The sequence below is a fragment of the Cynocephalus volans genome, chromosome 3 (assembly GCF_027409185.1).
Source record: "Cynocephalus volans isolate mCynVol1 chromosome 3, mCynVol1.pri, whole genome shotgun sequence".
Taxonomy (NCBI): domain Eukaryota; kingdom Metazoa; phylum Chordata; class Mammalia; order Dermoptera; family Cynocephalidae; genus Cynocephalus; species Cynocephalus volans.
This window is the reverse complement of record NC_084462.1, coordinates 151,871,846-151,893,508: the sequence shown is the minus strand read 5'-3', so window position 1 is coordinate 151,893,508 and position 21,663 is coordinate 151,871,846. Positions and strand designations below refer to the sequence as shown.

Sequence of the window (21,663 nt, the reverse complement as noted above, 5' to 3'; positions counted from 1 at the left end):
AACAATCTGAAAATAAAAATAAGAAAATAATTCCATTTATAATAGATTCGAAAAGAGAAAAACACTTGGGATTTAATTTATCCAAGGAGGTGCAAGATCTGTACAGTGAATACTACAAAATGCTAAAACCAATTAAAGTCATATATTCGTATGTGGAAAGACATTACTTGTTCACAGATTGGAAGACATAATATTTTTATTATCATGGTTATTTGCTGGCTCCAGAAGTTTTTCATTTGTTTGTGAAAACTTATACAGATGATATAGAATTTTTTTCCAGGTTTTTAAAAATTGAAACATAATTGATTATATGTGTTTGTGGGATACAGAGTTGACTATCAGTATTTGTGAACAATATATTATGGTCAAATCAGGATAGCTGGCATATTTGTCATTAAAAAGAATACTCATTCTTTGCGTCCATTACTCAGTTTCTCCCTAACCCCCTCCTCCTCTCACTTTTCTCCCACTGTTAATCACAGTTCTGTTTTCTTCTTCTGAATGTTCAAAGTATTATTGTTTGTTGTTTGTTTGTTTCCTTCCCTCCCTCCCTCCCTTCCTTTCTCCCCCACCTTTCTTAGCTCCCACACATAAGTGAGAACAAATACAATTTCTGTTTCTGTGCCTGCTTATTTCACTTAATATAATTTCCTCCAAGTTTATCCATGTTGCTGTAAATGGCAGAATTTCATTCTTTTTATGGCTGAGTAGTTTTCCATTGAGTATATATATATATACTACATTTTCTTTTTTTAAAAAAATTACTGAAACATGGTTGTACATATCTATGGGGTAGAAATTGAATATCAATACCTATGTGCAATATACGATGCTCAAGTCAGGATAATTACTATACTAAAAATTACACAATGTAATTATTTTTTATGGCCCTTTACCAATTTCTAGCTAACACCTCCTCTCCCTGCCCTTTTTCCACCACTGGTGGCCTCGGTTCTGATCTCTCCTCTTGAAAGTTCAATGAATATTGTGATAATTGTATCTTTTTATTTTTTATTTTTTTTAGCTCCCACTTGTGAGTAAGGACATGTGGTTCTTCTCTTTCTGTGCCTAGCTTATTTCACTTAACATAATTTTCTCCAGGTTCATCCATGTTGCTGTGAATAGCAGAATTTCATTCTTTTTTATGGCAGAGTAGTATTCCATTGTGTATATATACCACATTTTCTTTATTCAGTCATTCATCAATGGACATTTTAGGTTGGTTCTAACTCTTGGCTATTGTTTATCACAGCTAAGGCTGTGATAAACATAGAAATGCAGGTATCCCTTTGGACATGATGATTTCCTTTCCTTTGTGTATATGCCCAGCAGTGGGATTGCTGGATCATATGGTAGTTTTATCTGTTTGAGGAACCTCCATACTGTTTTCCTTAATGACTGCACTAATTTACAGTCCCACCAACAGTGTAGGAGTGTTTCCTTTCTCTGCATTCTCACCAGCATGTTATTCTCCCTCTCTCTCTCTCTCTCTCTGTGTGTGTGTGTGTGTGTGTGTGTTTATAATGGCCAGTTTAACTGGCGTGAGATGATATCTCAATGTGGTTTTGATTTGCATTTCTCTGATGATTAGTGATGTTGAGCATTTTATCATGTGTTTGTTGGCCATTTGTATATCTTCTTTTGAGAAATGACTATTCAGCTTTTTTGCCCATTTTTTAATTGGGTTACTTGTTTTTTTACTGTGAAGTTGTTTGAGTTCCTTGTATATTCTGGAAATTAATCCCTTGTTTGATGCATAGTTTGCATATGTTTTCTCCCATTCTGTAGGTTGTTTTTTTTGCTGTTACTTGTTTCTGTTGCTGTGCAGAAGCTTTTTAGTTTGATATAGTCCCATTTATTTATTTTTTTCTTTTGTTGACTGTACTTTTGGGGTCTTATTTGTGAAGTCTTTGTCCAGTCCTACCTCCTAAAGTTTTCTTCTAGGATTTTTACAGTTTCAGGTCTTATACTTGAATCTTTAATCCACTTCAAGTTGATTTTGGTATATGGTGAGAGGTGCAGGTCTAATTTCATTCTTCTGCATATGGATGTCCAATTTTCCCAGCACAATTTATTGAAGAGGCAGTCTTTTCCCCAATGTATGTTTTTGTTGCCTTTGTCAAAGATCAGTTGGCTGTAAGTGTGTGGGTTGATTTCTCATCCTCTGTTCTGTTACATTGGTCCATGTGTCTGTTTTTATTGCAGTACCATGCTGTGTTGGTTACCATAGCTTTGTAGTATAATTTGAAGTCAGGTTGTGTAATGCCTCTGGTTTTATTATTTTTTGCTGATAATTGCTTTGGCTATTTGGCATTCTTTGTTGTTCCATACGAATTTTAGGGTTTTTTCTATATCTTTGAAGAATGTCATTGGTATTTTGATGGGGGTTACATTGAATCTGTAGATTGTTTTGGGTAGTATGGACATTTTCACAACATTATTTAGTCCAATCCATTAACACAGAATGTCTTTTCATCTTTTTGTATCCTCTTTGATTTCTTTCAGGAGTGGTTTGTAGTTCTCATTGTAGAGGTCTTTCACCTCCTCAAATAAATTTATTGCTAAGTATTTTATTTTTGTGGTAGCTATTGTAAATGGGCTTCCTTTCTTGATTTCTTTTTCTGCTAGTTTGTTGTTGGAGTATAAAAATGCAACTGATTTTTGTATATTGATTTTGTATCATGCAACTTTACTGAATTTTGTTATCAGCTCTAGGAGTTTTCTGGTAGAGTCTTTAGGTTTTTCTATATATAAGAATATGTTATCTGCAAACAGGGATAATTTGACTTTGTCTTTTCCAGTTTGGGTGCCATTTATTTCTTTCTCTTGCCTGATAGCTCTGGCTAGTACTTCCAATACTATGTTAAATAGGAGTGGTGACAGTGGGCATCCTTGTCTTGTTGCTGCTCTTAAAGGAGAAGCTTTCAGCTCTTCCCCATTCAGAATGATATTGGTGGTGAGTTTGTCATATATGTACCTAATTTGTTGAGTCTATCATGAAGGGATGTTGAATTTTGTCAATGCTTTTTCTGCATCTTTGATATGATCATATAGTTTTTGCCCTTACTTTTGTTGATGTAGTGTATCACATTTATTGATCTGTGTATGTTGAACCATCCTTGCACCCCTGCGATGAATCCCACTTGATAATGATGTATAATATTTTTGATGTGCTGTTGTATTATGTTTTCCAATATTTTTTTTGTTGAGGATTTTTGTGTCTATCTTCATCAAGGATATTGGCGTATAGTTTTCTTTTTGTTTTGTTTCTTTGTCTGGTTTTGGTATCAGTGTGATACTGAGCTCATAGGATGAGTTTGAGAGAGTGGCCTCTTTTTCAAATTTCTGGGAATAGTTTGAGAGGGATTGGTCCTGTTCCTGGGTTTTCCTTTGCTGGTAGGCTGTTGATTACTGCTGGAAGACATAGTATTATTACAATGACAATATTACACTGTATTAGTCTGTTTCTGTTGCTTATAACAAAATACCCAGAACTGGGTAATTTGTAAGAAAATGAAATTTATTGCTTACAGTTTCAGAGGCTGGGAAGTCCAAAGTCCAGTGAACACATCTGGTGAGGATCTTCTTTGTGGAAGTTTTATAGCAATGCAGGGATCTCACATGGCAGAAACTGGCAGAGCAGAGAGAGAGACTTTCACATGCTCTCTATTTAAAGCCCTCAGAACCATGCCTCTGACCGCCATTATTAATCCATTCACTATGTCATGGTCCTACAATCTAATCACCTCTTCAAGGCCCCACCTTTCAATGACCATAATAGGATTTCCCACCCTCAACAGTTACAGTGGGAATTAAGCTTCTAATATATGGACTTTGGGAGACACAATTCAATCAATCTACCACATACTCCAAGCAACCTACAGATTTCATGCAATTGTGATAAAAACCCAAATCTTCTGAAAAAGAAAAACCCATTATAAAATTCATATGAAATCTTATGAATTTTTTAATGGGTTTTTCTATTTCTGCAATTTAGATTTTTATAGCCAAAACTATCTTTAAAAGGTAGAACAAAATTGGAGGATATATGCTGATTTCAAAACTTATAAAACTACAGTAATCAGAACAGTGTGGTATTGGCATAAGGACAGATATATAGACCAGTGGAATAGAATAGAGAGCCCAAGCATAAACCCTTGCATATACGTGTAATTGATTTTCAACAAAGGTGCTAAGACCATCCTTGTCAACAAATTGGGGTCTTTTGTGGTTCCATATAAATGTCAGTATTGTTTTTTCTTTTCTTTTCTTTTTGCAGCTGGCCAGTATGGGGATGGAATTTTGATAGGGGTTGTATTCAATCTGTAGATCACTCTAGGTAGTGTGAATATTTTGACAATATTAAGCCTTTCAATCCATGAACGTAGATGTCTTTCACTTTGTGTCTTGTTCAATTTTTATCAATATGTTATAGTTTTCAGTGAGCAAGTCTTTCGCCTTTCTAAGTTTATTCCTAGATATTCTTTTGTAAGAGTTATTGTAAATGGCTTTGTTTTCCTAATTTTGTTTTCAGTAGTTCATTGTTAGTGTGTAGAAACACAACTGATTTTTGTATGTTGATTTTGTGTCCTACAACTTTGTTTTTGTGAGTAATTCTAACTTTTTTTATAGGGTATTTAGGGTTTTGTATATATGAGATCCTGTCATCTGCAAACAGAGAGAAATTTACTTCTTCCTTTCCAATTTGATTGTCTTTTATTTCTTTTCTTGCCTAATTGCTCTGGCTTGGACTTACAGTACTATGTTGAATAGAAGTGGTGAGCGAGGGCATCCTTGCCTTGTTCCTGATCTTAGAGGAAAAGCTTTCAGTTCTTCACCATTGAGCATGAAGTTAGTTGTGGGCCTTTTATGTATGGCCTTTTTATTGTAAGTTAATTTCTACCTTTTCCTGATATATTGAGAGTTTTTATCATGAAAAGGTGTTAAATTTTGTGAAATGCTTTTTCAGCCTGTGATCTTTATTCTTTATCCTGCTAACGTGGTGAATCACATTAATTGATTTTCTTACATTGAACCTTCCTTTCATCCCTGGGATAAATCCCACTTGGAAATGGTGTACAATTTTTTCATTGCACTGTTGGTTTGGTTTGCCAGTATTTTGTTGAGGGTTTTTTTCTCTAAATATATTAGTGATATTAGCCTTTCTTGAGTTATTCAGGAATATTGTAGTATTCTTTTCTTGTGGTGTCTTTGTCTGGCTTTTATATCCAGGTAATGTTGGCCTCATTAAATGAGTATAAAAATGTTCCCTCCTCTTCCAATTTTTGGAAGAGTTTGAGAAGGATTGGCATTAATTATCTGCTAAATGTTTGGTAGAATTCACTAGTGAAGCCATCTGTTTCTGGCCTTTTCTTTGTTGGGAGGATTAAAAAAAATTTTTTTTTTATTTTTTATCTTTTTATTTTTTATTTTATTTATTTTTAATTTTTAACATTTATTTGTATGTATTTGTGTGGTACAGTGTGTTGTTTCAATACATGCATACACATACATTGATTCACTTAAGGTAGATAACATACTTTGAAGCCATTAATCCACCACTTCCCCTCCTCCTGCCCTTTCTCCCCTCCTGGGCTCAGGTAACCATTATTCTACTCTCTACTTCTATGAGAACCACTTTTTTTTGTTTTAGATTACACATATGAGTGAGATCATGTGGTATTTGTTTTTTCTGTGCCTGGCTTACTGCACTTAATGTGATGGTTTCCAGTTCCATCTGTGTTGCTGCAAATGCCAACAAAATACCTTTGGGTATATACCCATTAGTGGGATTGCTGGGTCATAAGGTAATAATACTAAGATAGTTCTATTTTTAGTTTTTTAAAAAAAATTTTAATTGGAATATACTGATTGTACATATTTATGGGGTACAGAGTTAAATTTACATACATGTATGCATATTATACTGATATATTCAGGGTAATTTGCCTATTCATCATTGCAAAACTTAATCGTTTCTTAATGATGTGCACTTTTAAAAAAAATTTTATTGAATCAAAATTGATTATACATATTTTGGGGGTCCAACGTTGAGTTATGTTGATCAAATCAGTATTACTAACATATATATTGTTACAAATCATACTTATTCTTTATGCCCCTTGTCCAATCTCACCCCATCTCCCTCACCCTCACCGTCCTCTCTCTAGTTACCCTAGGTTTCTTCTCTCCTTCTGAAAGAATAATGTACTCTGTTGTTTTCTTGCCTAGATGATCTGTCCAATGCTAAGAGGTGTGATCAGGTCCCCCAATATTACCATAGGGCAGATGCTTCTTCTGTCACTCTGGAATGGGCTTTGTGGAGAGAGACATCCTCTTCTTTTCTTTATCTCTGCTGGTGACTCTACTTGTGTCAATGCACTCCAGTGGCTGGCAGACCATCTGCATGGTGGTTGTGGCATCTAGTTGCTTTTGCAGCAGCCATAATTATTGTGGCCACCCACATGGATGTGATGTTTCAGGCATGCTCCTTGGTGCTGGCAGTGTGCCTGGTTGTGGGGGGGGTCCAGTCCCTGGCTTCATTCCCCAGGTCTCTGGGCGGGCCCTGAAGTGCTGACATGGTGTGCCTGGTTGAGGGGAGAGGGGCCTGGTCACCAACTCCATGCCTCAGGTCCCTGGGTGGGCCCCGAGGTGCTGGAGTGGTGTGCCGTGTTGTGTGTGTGTGTGGGGGGGCGATCCGGTCCCTGGCTCCATGCCTTGGGCCCCAAGGTGCTGGTGTGGTTTGCCTTGTTGTTGGAGGGGGGTCCAGTCCCTGGCTCCATGCCTCAGGCCCCAAGGTGCTGGAGTGGTGTGCCTTGTTGTGGGAGGGAGGTCCGGTCCCCAGATCCAAGCCTCAGGTCCCCGGGGGGGGTCTCAAGGTGCTGGCAGTGTGCTTGGCTGTGGGAGGGGTGGCCTGGCCACTGGCTCCATCCCTCAGGTCCCCAGGTAGGCCCAAAGGAACTGGTGCAGTATGTGTGGTTGAGGGGACGGGGGTCTGGTCCCCAGATTCATGCCTCGGGTCCCTGGGTGGGCCCCAAGGCGCTGGTGCAGTGGATGTGCATTTCTTTTTTATTGAAACGTAATTGATTATGTATATTTGTAGGGTACAGAATTGAGTATCAATATGTGTGCACAATGTGCAACAATCGATCGAGTCAAGATGGTGTTGGAGATGTGGTGGCTGAAGCCACGTGCCTCTTTCTCCTTTACGCCACCCTCCTGGGTTTTCATGCTCCATAGGGACCTCACCAGACTTCTGCTGCCCTCCTATGCTCTCCCACCAATTCTCTCTCCAATATTTGGCTGTCTCTTCCTCGTTCTGGTCTTTTTCTGTGGGAGGATTGTGCCCTTGGTACTTCTAGTCCATCACCTTGCCTTCTTCCTTTGTGATGTGCACATTTGATCTCTCTTCTATTCATTTTGTTACATGCAGTAAATCATTATTGATTACAGATTTCTGGGTTGACTGTACATCAATAGGGCTTATTTTTCCTATTTTGCTGTACTTTTGTGTCCATTAATCAGTCTCTAACTATCCCTCCTCCCTCCTCTTTCCCACCTCCAGTAACCGTAGTTCTTCTCTCTCCTTTTAACAATTCAAGTTATTGTTATTGTTTGTTTGTTTTGTTTTGTTCTCTCTTTTTAGCTCCCACATATGAGTCAGGACATGCAGTATTTATCCTTCTGAGACTGGCTTATTTCACTTAACATAATTCTCTCCAAGCTCATCCGTGTTGCTGCAAATGGCAGAATTTCATTCTTTTTTATCACTCCAATCATCTGTCGATGGACATTTAAGTTGGTTCCATATCTTGGCTATTGTGAACAGAGACATGGTAAACATGAGAGTGCAGGTATCACTTCAACATGATGATTTCAATTCCTTTGGGTATATACACAGAAGTAGGATTTCTGGGTCACATGGTAGTTTTATCTGTAGTTGTTTGAAAGACCTCTATACTGTTTTCCATAATGGCTGCACTAGTTTACAGTCCCACCAACAGTGTAGGAGGGTTTCCCTTTCTCTGCATCCTCACCAGCATTTGCTATTCTCTGTGTTTTTAATAATGGCAGTATAACTGGGGTGAGATGATATCTCAATGTGGTTTTGATTCACATTTCCCTGATTATTAGTGACATTGAGCTTTTTTTCATGTAACTGTTGGCCATTTGTATGTCTTCTTCTGAGAAATGTTTATTAAGTTTCTTTGCCCATTTTTAATTGGGTTTTTAAAAAAATTTGTATTGATTATATGTATTTATGGGGTACAGAATCGAATATCAATACATGTGTACAATATGTGGTGATCAAATCAGGACAATTAGTATACCCATGTTTATAAAACATAATCAATCTTTCTGACCCTTAACTAGTTTTTTACCAATCCCCCCACCCCTTTCCCACCTGTAGTATCCACAGTTCTGTTCTCTCTTTTTTGAAAATTTAATGTACTATTGTGATTGTTTTCCTTCCTTCCTTCTTTGCATCCTTCCATCCTTTCATCCTTCCTTCATTTTAGTTTCCACTTATGAGTGAGGACATGCAGTATTTCTCTTTCATTGCCTGGCTTATTTCACCTAACTTAATTTTCTCTAAGTTCATCCATGCTGCAGCAAATGGCAAAATTTCATTCTTTTTATGGCAGAGTAGTATTCCATTGAGTGTATATACCACATTTTCCTTACCCAGTCGTCTGTCAGTGGACATTTAGATTGATTCCAGCTCTTGGTTATAGTAAATAGAGCTGCAATACATATGGAATTGAAGGTATTCCTTTGACATGATTTCCATTCCTTTGGGTATATACCCAGCAATGAGATTGCTGGGTTGTATGGCAGTTCTATCAGTAGTTGTTTGAGGAGCCTCCATATTGTTTTCCACGGTGTCTGCACTAATTTACAGTCCCACCAATAGCGTAGGAGGATTCCCCTTTCTCCAATCCTTGTCAGCCTTTGTTATTCACTGTCTTTACAGGCAGCAAAAGAAAAAATAAACGAGTGGGATTATATCAAACTAAAAAGCTTCTGCACAGCAAAAGAAACAATTAACGGAGTGAAAAGACAACCTACAGAGTGGGAGAAAATATTTGCAAACTATGCATCTGACAAGAGATTAATATCCAGAATATACAAAGAACTGAAACAACTCAACAGTAAGAAAACAAGTAACCCAATTAAAAAATGGGCAAAGGAGCTGAATAGACATTTCTCATATGAAAATATACGAATGGCCAACAAACATTTGAAAAAACGCTCAACATCGCTCAGCATCAGAGAAATACAAATCTAAAACCACACTGAGATATCATCTCAACCCAGTTGGGTTACTTGTTTTTTTACTATTGAGTTACTCGCATATTCAAGATATTAGCTACTTTTCAGATGAGTAGCTTGTGCATATTTTCTCCCATTCTGTAGATTTTCTCTTTTCTTGTGCTGATTGTTTCCTTTACTGTGGAGAAACTTTATAGTTTACTAAAATCCCATTTGTTTATTTTTTCTTCTGTTGCCTTTGCTTTTGAGGTCTTATTCACAAAATCTTTGCCTAGTCCCATGTCCTGAAGCATTTCCCCTGTGTTTTCTTCTAGAATTTTTATAGTTTCAGGTCTTACATTTAAGTCTTGAATCTATTTTTAGTTGATTTTTGTATATGGTGAGATATAGGGGTCTAGTTTTATTCTTCTACATATGGATGTCCAGTTTTCCCACCACCATTTATTGAAGAGGCTGTCCTTTCCCCAATGCTTGTTTGTCTATTCTGTGTATCTTCTCACAAAACCAACTTTTTCTTTCACCAATGCTTGTTTTTAGTGCCTTTGTCAAATATCAGTTGGCTGTAAGTACATAGGTTCATTTATGGGTTTTCTATTCTGTTTCATTGGTCCAACTCTCTGTCTTTATGCCAATACCATGCTGTTTTGGTTACTATATTTCTGTAGTATAATTTGAAGTCAGGTAGTGTAATGCCTTCCACTTTTCTCTTTTTGCTCAGTATTGCTTTGGCTATTTGAGGTCTTTTGTTGTTTCATATAAATGTTAGGATTGCTTTTTCTATTTCTGTGAAGAATGTCATTGGTATTTTGATAGGCATTACATTAGGATGAAGTCCTTGAAATGACTGACAAGGAATTTTGAGCAACAATTCTACGGAAGTTAAATGAGATACAAGAAACTCAGTTAGTTAGACAACACAATGAAATGAGAAAAAATATACAGGACCCAAAAGAAGAAATGTACAAAAAAATCAATGCCCTGAAAAAGAATGTAGAGAGCTTGTGGAGCTGAAGGATTCATTCACTGAAATAAAAAACACAATGCAGAGTCTAACTAGCAGGCTAGAACACGTCTTCTGCTTATTCTAGCACCATTGAGAGAATTTCTGACCTTGAAGGCAGGCCATTTGAATTAACACAGGCAGACCAAAAAAAAAAAAGAATTTAAAAAATTGAAGAAAATCTAAGAGAGATAACAGGCAACCTTAAGTGCTCAAATATCTGAGTCATGGGTATTCCAGAAGGGGAGGAAAAAGGAAATGGCATTGAAAATATATTCAATGAAATAATAGCAGAAAAACCCCCAAGTATAGGGAAAGTCACAGACCTTCAGATTCAGGAGGCCCAAAGATCCCCATATTCAACCCAAAAACGTCCTCTCCAGGACATGTTAGAGTCAAACTGGCAGAACTCAAAGACAAAGAGAGAATCTTAAAAGCTGCAAGAGAGAAGTGTCAAGTCACCTATAAGGGAGCCCCAATCAGACTAATATCAGACTTTTCATCAGAAACCCTAAAAGCCAAAAAAGAATGGGATGATATATTCAAAATACTAAAGGACAAAAATTGCCAGCCAATAATACTTTACCCAGCAAGCCTGCCTTTCCAAAATGAAGGACAAATAGTATATTTCTCAGATAAAAACTGCAGGAGTTCACTACCACACGACCAACTTTACAAGAAATTCTCATGGGAGTACTGGGTTTGGTACCTGAAAAACAACCATCACTGTCATGAATACTCAAGAAAGAACAAAACCCACCCATAAAACAAAAATGCTAACAATAAAGAGAAAAAATAATTTATCTACCACCCCGAGAAACCAACAAACACAGAAGACAAACAGCAAATCAGAAAGAAGGGAACAAAAGATACTTAAGACATCTAAACAAAAAACAATAAAACGATAGGAGCAAATCAACACCTTTCAATAATAACTCTAAATGTAAAAGGATTAAATTCTGCACTCAAAAGACACAGACTGACTGGATTAAAAAGATGGACCCAGCAGTATGCTGCCTTCAAGAGACTCTCCTCACCTGTAAAGACACACATAGACTAAGAGTGAAAGGATGGAAAAAGATATACCATGCAAATAGAAATGAAAAGTGAGATGGAGTAGCTATTCTTATATCAGGTAAAATAGACTTTAAACCAAAAACCATAAAAAGAGATAAAGAAGGCCACTATATAATGATAAAAGGATCTGTCCATCAAGATGACATAACAATCATAAATATATATGCATCCAACATCGGAGCAGCCAGATTTATAAAGCAAACACTATTAGACCTAAAGAATGAGATAGACACTAATGCCATAATAATGGGGAACCTGAACACCCCACTCTCAACATTGGATAGATCACCTAGGCAAAACATCAATAGAGAAACACAAGATCTAAACAATACTTTAGACCAATTGGACTTGGCAGATATCTATAGAACATTCCATCCAACAACCTCAGAATATTCATTCTTCTCATCAGCACATGCAACATTCTCCAGGATAGACCACATGTTAGGTCACAAATCAAGTCTCAACAAATTTTTTAAAAAACTGAAATTATTCCATGTACTTTTTTCAGATCACAATGGATTAAAATTAGAAATCAATAACAAACGAAACTCTGGAAACTATACAAATGAACACTTGGAAATTAAACAACATTCTACTTAAGGACATATGGGTCCAAGAAGAAATTAAATAGGAAATCAAAAAATTTCTTGAAACTAATGAAAATAATGACACATCATACCAAAACCTGGGGGATACTGTAAAAGCAGTACTAAGTACTAATTTTAAATTTCATGAAGTTTAAAATTCATTAAATGAATTTTCATTAATTAAAAGAAAATTTTCATTAAACATAAGTAAAAGCTTACTTCAGAAGAATGGAAAGATGGAAAGGAAACAACCTAACACTTCACCTTAAAGAACTAAAAAAACAAGAACAATCCAAACCCAAAGTTAGTAGATGGAAAGAAATAATTAAGATCAGAGCAGAACCAAATGAAATAGAAACCCCCAAAGCAATACAAAAGATCAATGAAACAAAAAGTTGTTTTTTGAAAAGATAAATAAAATTGACGAACCTTTAGCAAGACTAACTAAGAAAAGAAGAGAGAAGACCCAAATAACATAAATTAGAAATGAAAAAGGTGATATTACAACTGATACCTCAGAAATACAAAGCATCATTAGAGACTACCATAAACAACTATATGCCAACAAATTTGAAAATCTGGAGGAAATGGATGAATTTCTGGACACATACAAACTACCAAAACTGAGCCAAGAAGATGTAGAAAATCTGAACAGACCAATAACAATAGAAGAGATTGAAGCTGTTAACAGAAGACTCCCAGCAAAGAAAGGCCCAGGACCAGACTGGTTCACTGTAGAGTTCTACCAAACCTTCAAAGAGGAAGAATTGATACCAATTCTCCACAAACTATTCCAAAAGATTGAAACAGAGGCCATTCTCCCAAACTCATTCTGAGGCAAACATCAACCTGATACCAAAACCAGAGAAAGATACAACAAAAAAGAAAACTGCAAGGTAATATTTTTGATGAATATAGATGCAAAAATCCTAAATAAAATACTAGCTAACAGAATAAAGCAACACATATGCAAAATTATACACCATGATCAAGTGGGATTCATCCCAGGGATGCAAGGTTGGTTCAACATACGCAAATCAATAAATGTGATACACCATATTAATAAAGTCAAAGAAAAAAATGTACAATCATCTCTATGGATGCTGAAAGCATGTGGCAAAATTCAACATTCATTCACGATTAAGACTCTCTACACGTTAGGTATAGATGGAAAGTATCTAAACACATTTAAATCCATACATGATAAGCCCACTACCAATATCATCCTGAACAGGGAAAAGCTTTTCTTTTAAGAACAGGAACTAGACAAGGATGCCCACTCTCACCACTCCAATTCAACACAGTGTTGGAAGCACAAGCCATATTAATCAGAGAAGAGAAGGAAATAAATGGCATCCAGACTGGAAAAGATTAAAGTAAAACAGTCACTGTTTGCAGATGATATGATCCTATATATTGAACAACCTAAAGCCTCTACAAAAAAACTCTTAGAATTGATAAATGATTTCAGCATAGTTGCAGAATAGAAAATCAACACACAAAAATCAGTAGCATTTCTATACTCCAACAGTGAACATGCAGAAAAAGAAATCAAGAAAGCTAGCCCATTTGCAATAGCCACCAAAAAAACAAAAACAAAAACAAAAAAAACCTTAGGAATAAAGTTAACCAAGGATGTGAAAAATCTCTATGAAGAGAACTATAAACCACTGTTGAGAGAAATTAAAGAGGACACAAGAAGATGGAAAGATATCCCATGCTCTTAGATCAGAAGAATCAACATTGTGAAACTGATCCACAGAGTCAATGCAATCCCCATCAAAATTCCAATGACATTTTCCTCAGAAATAGAAAAAACTATCCAGACATTTACATGGAATAACAAAAGACCACAAATAGCCAAAGCAATCCTGAGCAAAAAAAATAAAGCTGGAGACATAACACTACCTGACTTTAAACTATATCACAAAGCTATAATAACCAAAACAGCACGGTACTGGCATTAAAAACAGATGCGCAGATCAATGGAATAGAATAGAGAACCCAGAAATCAACCCATACACCTACAGCCATCTGATCTTTGACAAAGGCACCAAGTCTATACACTGGGGGAGAGACTGCCTCTTCAGCAAATGGTGCTGGGAAAACTCGATATTCATATGTAGGAGATTGAAACTAGACCTGTACCATTCACCATATACTAAAGTCAACTCAAAGTGAATTAAATAATTAAATATACATCCTGAAAAAATAAAACTCCTCAAAGAAATCATAGGGGAAACACTCCAGGAAGTAGGAGTGGGTACAGATTTCATGAATATGACCCCAAAAGCACAGGCAACCAAAGGGAGAATAAACTAATGGAATTATATTAAAGTAAAAAGCTTCTGCACAGCAAAAGAAACAATTAACAGAGTGAAAAGACAACCAACAGAGTGGGAAATAATATTTGCAAAATATACATCTGACAAGGATTAATATCCAGAATATACAAGGAACACAAACAACTTTACAGCAAGAAAACAAATAACCCAATTAAAAAATAGGCAAAGAAGCTGAATAAGCATTTCTCAAAGGAAGATATACAAATGGCCAACAGACACATGAAAAAATGCTCAACATCACTCAGCATTCAGGAAATGCAAATCAAAACCACACTGAGATAGCATCTCACCCCAGTTAGGATGGCTAATATCCAAAAAACTGAGAATGATAAATGCTGGTGAGGTTGTGGAGAAAAAGGAACTCTCATACACTGTTGGTGGGACTGCAAAAAGGTGCAGCCTTCATGGAAAATAGTATGGAGGTTAATCAAACAATTGCAGGTATCTACCATATGACCCAGCTATCCCACTGCTGGGAATATACCCAGAGGAATGGAAATCATCATGCTGAAGGGATACCTGTACTCCAATGTTTATGCAGCACTCTTTACAATAGCCAAGAGTTGGAACCAGCCCAAATGTCCATCATCAGATGAGTGGATAAAGAAACTGTGGTATAGCTACACAATGGAATACTACTCTGCTATAAAAAAGAATGAAATACTGCCATTCGCAACAACATGGATGGACTTAGAGAAAATTACATTAAGCAAAACAAGTCAGGCACAGAAAGAGAAATGCCACATGTTCTCACTTAATTGTAGGAGCTAAAAATGAATGAATGAATAAATAAGTAAATAGATAGATAGATAAATAAATATACAAACAAATAAATGGTAGTGGTAGGGAAGAAGACACAGCAATCACAACTATTCCTTGAACTTGTTAAGACAACTGAACAGATATGATGTAGTTGGGGGCCAGGGGAGAGAGGGAGTGGGGAATGAGGAACAGGTAAAGGGATATGAAAATCTATAAAATGTATACTGAGAAGTTAAAATTAAAAAAATAAAATTAAATTAAAATAAATAAATAAAATAAAAAAAGAAATACATTTTGTATTGTGACCCAGTTGCCTCACACACACATACACCCCCAATTTTTTCGCATCATGTGCAAGACTTACTAGGAATCTTTTAGAGATGCCTGGTGAGATTTTTATTCTTTTTTTTTTTTTTTTTTTAATGAAAGAACTACAGGTGATGACCAACTTTATCAATTTTATGACTCTCTAATGGGCGGTCATTAGTGACAAATGGGAAAACAGTGCATTAGGGCATTAGAGAAAGAGGGGAAATAGGTAGGTCAGGGTCTTGAGGAATTTGAATTTGTGGGCAAAGAAAGAGTTTATAAAACATGTGGAGGAGGGCAGTTTAATTTGAGAGTCCAATAATATTAGAGAACATGGATTTTTAGTGGCAACACTTGACAGTTTTGATGGTAGAGTGATGTTCCTTCAGGAGTTTTGGTCTCTGGAGTCCTAGGAATGAGGAAAAAGAGTCTGGATTAAAGATTCCTTGAAGTTATTTTCCTATTATTGCCTGCTTTTAAGCTGAGCTCCAACAAGGGATTAATATCCAGAATACACATAGAACTCAAGCAATTATACAGTAAAAAAACAAATAACCCAATTAAAAAGTGGGCAAAGGAGCTGAATAGACATTTTTCAAGGGAAGACGTACAAATGGCCAACAGATACATTAAAAAATGCTCAACATCACTAGTCACCAGCGAAATGCAAATTAAAACTACATTGAGGTACCACCTCACCCCAGTTCGACTGGCTATAATCAAAAAGATGGTGAATAACAAATGCTGGCGAGGGTGTGGAGAGAAGCGAATGCTCCTACACTGTTGGTGGGACTGTAGATTAGCACAACCACTATGGAAAACATTATGGAGGTTTCTCAAACAACTACAGATAGATCTTCCATACGATCCAGCAATCCCTCTTCTGGGTATATACCTAGAGGAATGGAAGTCATCATGTCGAAGGGATACCTGCACTCCCATGTTCATCGCAGCTCTGTTTAGAATAGCCAAGACATGGAACAAGCCTAAATGTCCATCAATGGATGATTGGATAAGGAAACTGTGGTATATATACACCATGGAATACTACTCTGCCATAAAAAGAATGAAATACTCCCATTTGCAACAACATGGATGAGCCTGGAGAAACTTATGTTGAATGAAATAAGCAAAGCAGAGAGGGATAAATAGCACATGTGCTCACTCATATGTGGGAGCTAAGAGAGAAGGAAGGAAGGAAAGAAAGACCACAGTAGTGCGGTGGTCTTACAGAGGGAGGGAACATTCCTAGGGCTGCAAAGTGGAGGGGGGATGGAGGAAGGGGAGGGAGGTTGGGGGATAATTGGGTGGGGATATGGGGTACAAAAGCAATTTCAGGTAATGGGTATGCTGCCAGTATGAATGTGGCCCTCACATCATGGGCACGAGGGGTGACAATTAGCTTTGTATCTCACGAATATTCATAATAAAAATAACACAATAAATAAATAAAAGGGAAAAAAACCTTCTTGTTTTTCAGATAGGGGTTGTCTCTATACTTGCTAATATTAACTAGGATTAGTGTAGGATTCAGGGTAGAGAATAATTTTATCAGTCAGGTGCCAAAGCCTTTGAAGTTTGTGCAAGAGTAATAGGGTTGGTTGATGAGAAATGTATAAATTAGTGAAGTCAGATGTTGCAAGATGAATGGTTTGGTATTGACTTTGTGGGCTGTGGAGACCAGGAACCCAGACTCTGGGCCGTGTGGTGTATGTGTCTTCTGAGAATGCGGTTTTACCAGAGTGAGCTTTCAGGCAAGCAATACATTATTTTGAAGTTCAGGTTTAATAAGGTAAGTAGATGTAGAGAACTTTCTGTGAAGAAGTTGAGGATGGAGTTTAGTTCTCTCTCTTTCTCTCTTCCTTTGTCATCAAAGGAAGACTCCAGAAGGCACAGGGGAAGGTATATGGAAGGATGATAGATGGGAACTTGGATCAGGGTAAAGGAAGTATTGACTAGAAATGGATTCAGAGCTCAAGAGCTGATTGGTGCTGGGTTTGGCATTTTCATTTTCATATCTCCAATGCAAGGCTTGTCAGATTAGCTTGATTTAAATGCTCTTCCTTCGTGTTCTTATAAGAAACTGCACTTATCTCTGCCAATATGTTTATCACAGTTAGGAGTGGAATCAAATTTTGGGGCCTGGTGCATCTGCAAGATGAGGGGCTCACTTTAAGAAAAAGAATACATCTTGGGCACGAGGGGTGACAATCAGCTTTGTATCTCATTAATATTCATAACCAATAAAATATAAAGAAAAGAAAAAGAATACAAAATTACAAATACAAAAAAAGTATGAAAATGAACATTTACTTAGCAAAAGAAAGAAATCACAACAAATTAGAAATTTTAAAAGGTTGAAAACACCATTCATATCAAAAAATTTACTGCCCCCATGTTTATATTAATTAACTTCCTGACACACTTGTATAATCTACACACTTCTTTTCTCTACAATTTTTAAATTGCTTCTTCTTTAATTGCCTCCCTTATAAGAATTATTTTGTTGTACTTTCTATGGCAAGAACTGAAAGGCATTTGCCTTTCCCTACCATGTCTGATAAAAATTTATTTTGTATTTTGGTTAGTTTAGAAAAAAATTTCAGCCTCATTATTTGTTATGGTAGTGAGATAAATAGTTACATACAAGGCTGCTTCATTTTCTTTTTTTTGGCAGCTGGCTGGTATGGGGATCCAAACCTGTGACCTTGCGTTACAAGGCTGTGCTCTAACCAACTGAGCTAAACTGGCCAGCCCACAAGAGTACTTCAAAAAGTTCATGGAAAGATTTGTATTATTTTTCAATTTTATTTTTCCATCAATTTAAAAAAGTACCCTTGTATATTGTCAATTTCAGTAAATCTTTATCATTGTATAAGTACCCATCTTCCAGCTTCAACAATTATCAGCCTATGGCCAATATCATCTTATCTGTACCCCCCAACTTCCCACCCTCGTTTATTGAAAGAAATCCAAAGCATTTTCTTGATTCATCAACCAGTTTTTCATCACTCCATTCTTCTTCTGTCCTGACTTCCTTACCCAATCCTACCACCATCTCCACCCTTCCTTTATTTTTATTTTCAGCCTTGAAGCTCTGATGGTACAACTCTGCCAGGACACAGATCCATAAAGGTCAGTCCTGCGCCCAGTGCAGCTCAGAGGGAGAAGCCAGACCAGCAGTGCCTCATGCCCTGTCGTCTTCTGCTCTGGACAGATGGCTCCAAAATGGTGGCAGTAGAGGTGGGAGCATCCATGAGAGTCAGTCTACTCGTACTCTGGCTTGGGCTGTCTCTGTCCCTTCCTGGCCTCTCTCAGGCTGGGCTCTCCCAACGCTTTGGCCCTCCAGAAGTGGTGATCCCCTTGAAGGTGATCAGCAGGGGCAGAGGAGCAAAGGCTCCAAGATGGCTTTCCTACAGCCTGCAGTTTGGGGGCCAGAGACACATTGTCCACATGAGAGTCAAGAAGCTGTTGGTGTCCACACGCCTCCCTGTGTTCACCTACACGGAGCAGCATGCCCTACAACAGGATCAGCCCTTCATCCCTGATAACTGCTACTACCATGGTTATGTAGAGGGGGCCTCTGAGTCTCTGGTTGTTTTCAGTGCCTGTTTTGGGGGCTTTCAAGGAGTGTTACAAATAAATGACCTCACTTATGAAATTGAGCCCATTAGGCACTCTACCACATTTGAACACCTGGTTTACAAGATAAATAATAATGAAACACAATTCTCATCCATAAGATGTGGCTTAACAGAGAGGGAGATAGCACACCAACGCTTGGAATTTAAAGAGGCTAAGAATTCAGCTCCAAAACAGAATTCTTCTGGGGCCTGATGGACCCATGCATGGTTTCTGGAGCTGGCTGTGGTGGTAGACCACGATTTCTTTGCTTACTCCCAAAGCAACTTCTCAAAGGTACAAGAGGATGTATTTCTTGTTGTCAACATAGTGGATTCTATGTATCAGCAATTGGGTACTTATGTGATTTTGATTGGAATCGAGATTTGGAATCAAGGAAATGTTTTCCCAATGACAAGCATAGAACAGGTTCTGGAAGATTTCTCTCAGTGGAAACGAATCAGTCTTTCCCAGCTACGGCATGATGCTGCACATATTTTCATTAAAAATTCACTTATAAGTATTCTTGGTCTAGCCTATGTTGCAGGAATATGTCGTCCTCCCATTAATTGTGGAGTTGATAATTTCCAAGGAGACACCTGGTATCTTTTTGCCAACACTGTGGCCCATGAATTAGGTCATATTTTGGGTATGAGGCATGATGAGGAATTCTGTTTTTGTGGGGGAAAAGGTTGCATTATGAATGCTGTAAAAGTGCCAGCAGAGAAATTCACCAATTGCAGTTATGCTGATTTTACAAAGACCATTTTAAACCAGGGATCATGTCTGAACAGTCCTCCAAGCCTAGGGGAAGTCTTTATGCTGAAGCGCTGTGGGAATGGTATGGTTGAAAGAGAAGAAAAGTGCGACTGTGGATCTATACAGCAGTGTGAGCAAGATCCCTGTTGTCTATTGAACTGTACTCTGAGGCCCGGGGCTGCATGTGCTTTTGGGCTTTGTTGCAAAGACTGCAAGTTCATGCCATCAGGGGAACTCTGTAGACAACAGATCAATGAATGTGACCTTCCAGAGTGGTGCAATGGGACATCCCATCAGTGCCCAGAAGATGGATACGTGCAGGATGGGACCCCCTGTAGTGACAGTGCCTACTGCTATCAAAAGAGATGTAATAACCATGACCAACAGTGCAGGGAGATTTTTGGTAAAGGTGCAAAGAGTGCATCTCAGAAATGCTATAAAGAAATCAACTCCCAGGGGAACCGTTCTGGCCACTGTGGCATAAATGGCACAGCATACCTAAAATGTAATACTTCTGATATATTTTGTGGAAGAGTTCAGTGTGATAATGTGGAAGACATTCCGCATCTCCAAGATCATTCTTTGTTGCAGCACACTCATATCAATGGTGTCACCTGCTGGGGTATCGACTATCATTTAGGGATGAATATACCTGATGTTGGTGAAGTGAAAGATGGCACTGTGTGTGGTCCAGAAAAGATCTGCATCCACAAGAAGTGTGTCAGTCTGTCTGTCCTGTCTCAAGTTTGTCTTCCTGAGACCTGCAATATGAAGGGGATCTGCAATAACAAACATCACTGCCACTGTGGCTATGGGTGGTCCCCGCCCTACTGTCTGCTAAGAGGCTATGGAGGTAGTGTTGACAGTGGCCCGGCATCTGCAAAAAGAAGAGCTTTCTTGCCACTAATTGTGATTCTTCTTTTATTTGTTGTGATTATTCTGTTGACTTTTGGGCTTCACGTGTATCTTCGAAAACATTCTGGCCCCAGAGATACTAAGGCACCCTCATCAGGTTAAGAAAATGTCTCTAATTTAATATCTCATGCATTATTAAGTCTTAGTCTCTTGGCAGTAGAAATGTTAGCACATGCCTGAAACTGAGCATATTTTGGGCAGTTTACAGAAAGATGCAGTGATCTTCCTTTCTATCAGTAACAGAAACATTAAATACAGGCAATTCTTACAATGTTCCTACCTACTCTTCATTGTTTTATGCAGCAAATAAAGCTCCATTATCCCCCCACCTCTGATTTTGTCCTTTTTGTATTTCTTGAGCATAGATATGATTCATGGGAAAGGCAGAAGACAGACTGTGTTCAGGAGTGAGTCTTACCTTTCTACTGGCATTTACTAGTTTGGGAAAATTATTTAAATTTTCTGACATTCTGCTTCAAAATCTGAAAAGGGGAATGATGGTATTTGTCCCACCCAACTCCTTGGGTTTATTTGGTAACCCAAATAGAGAAAGAAGTGAATTCTTATTAAATATAAGGAAACTGTTTAATAAAAACTCCTGACCTTGTTCCCTGTATTCTTCCTAACCAAGCTAGTCTATTCTAACATTTTGCCTTAATTTGGCAGTTTGGGTATCCTTTTGGAGTATCTGCTTTCATGCCAAAATGTAAACTCCATGAAGGCAGGGATTTTACTGGTTTTTCTTACTGTTTTTTCCCCAATAACAGAAACAGTGCCTAATAAAAAATAAATATTTTAATGAAGTAATGAGTTTGAATGGAGCATTAAATGCATGAAATTAATTAGGAAAAGCAAAGGTAATACTTTACTACCTTGCAGACATCACTCTTCTCCTCTCTTTAAAATTACTGGAGCTCTTGCCCCAAATTCAATTTTGAATATTTAATATATATATAATTAAAATGCTGCTGTTTGTATCTGGTGCACTTTGCTGGTCTTTTTGTCCCTAATTTGT

The 21,663-nt window shown here is 37.5% G+C and overlaps 2 protein-coding genes across 2 annotated transcripts in view; both read left to right on the top strand.

Moving 5' to 3' along the window:
* The window catches only part of MED6 (mediator complex subunit 6), a 123,935-nt gene extending 105,354 nt beyond the window's left edge, over positions 1-18,581 (top strand). The window contains exon 9 of the mRNA XM_063090872.1: positions 18,441-18,581. Coding sequence (XP_062946942.1) covers positions 18,441-18,454 — 14 coding nt within the window. The 3' untranslated portion in view covers positions 18,455-18,581. The remainder of the gene's footprint in view (positions 1-18,440) is intronic.
* On the top strand, positions 18,543-20,919 carry ADAM21 (ADAM metallopeptidase domain 21). Its single transcript, XM_063090146.1, is given in 1 exon segment — positions 18,543-20,919. A coding segment is annotated over 1 exon segment (2,208 nt). The 3' UTR covers positions 20,751-20,919.
* Positions 20,920-21,663: the final 744 nt, after the last annotated feature.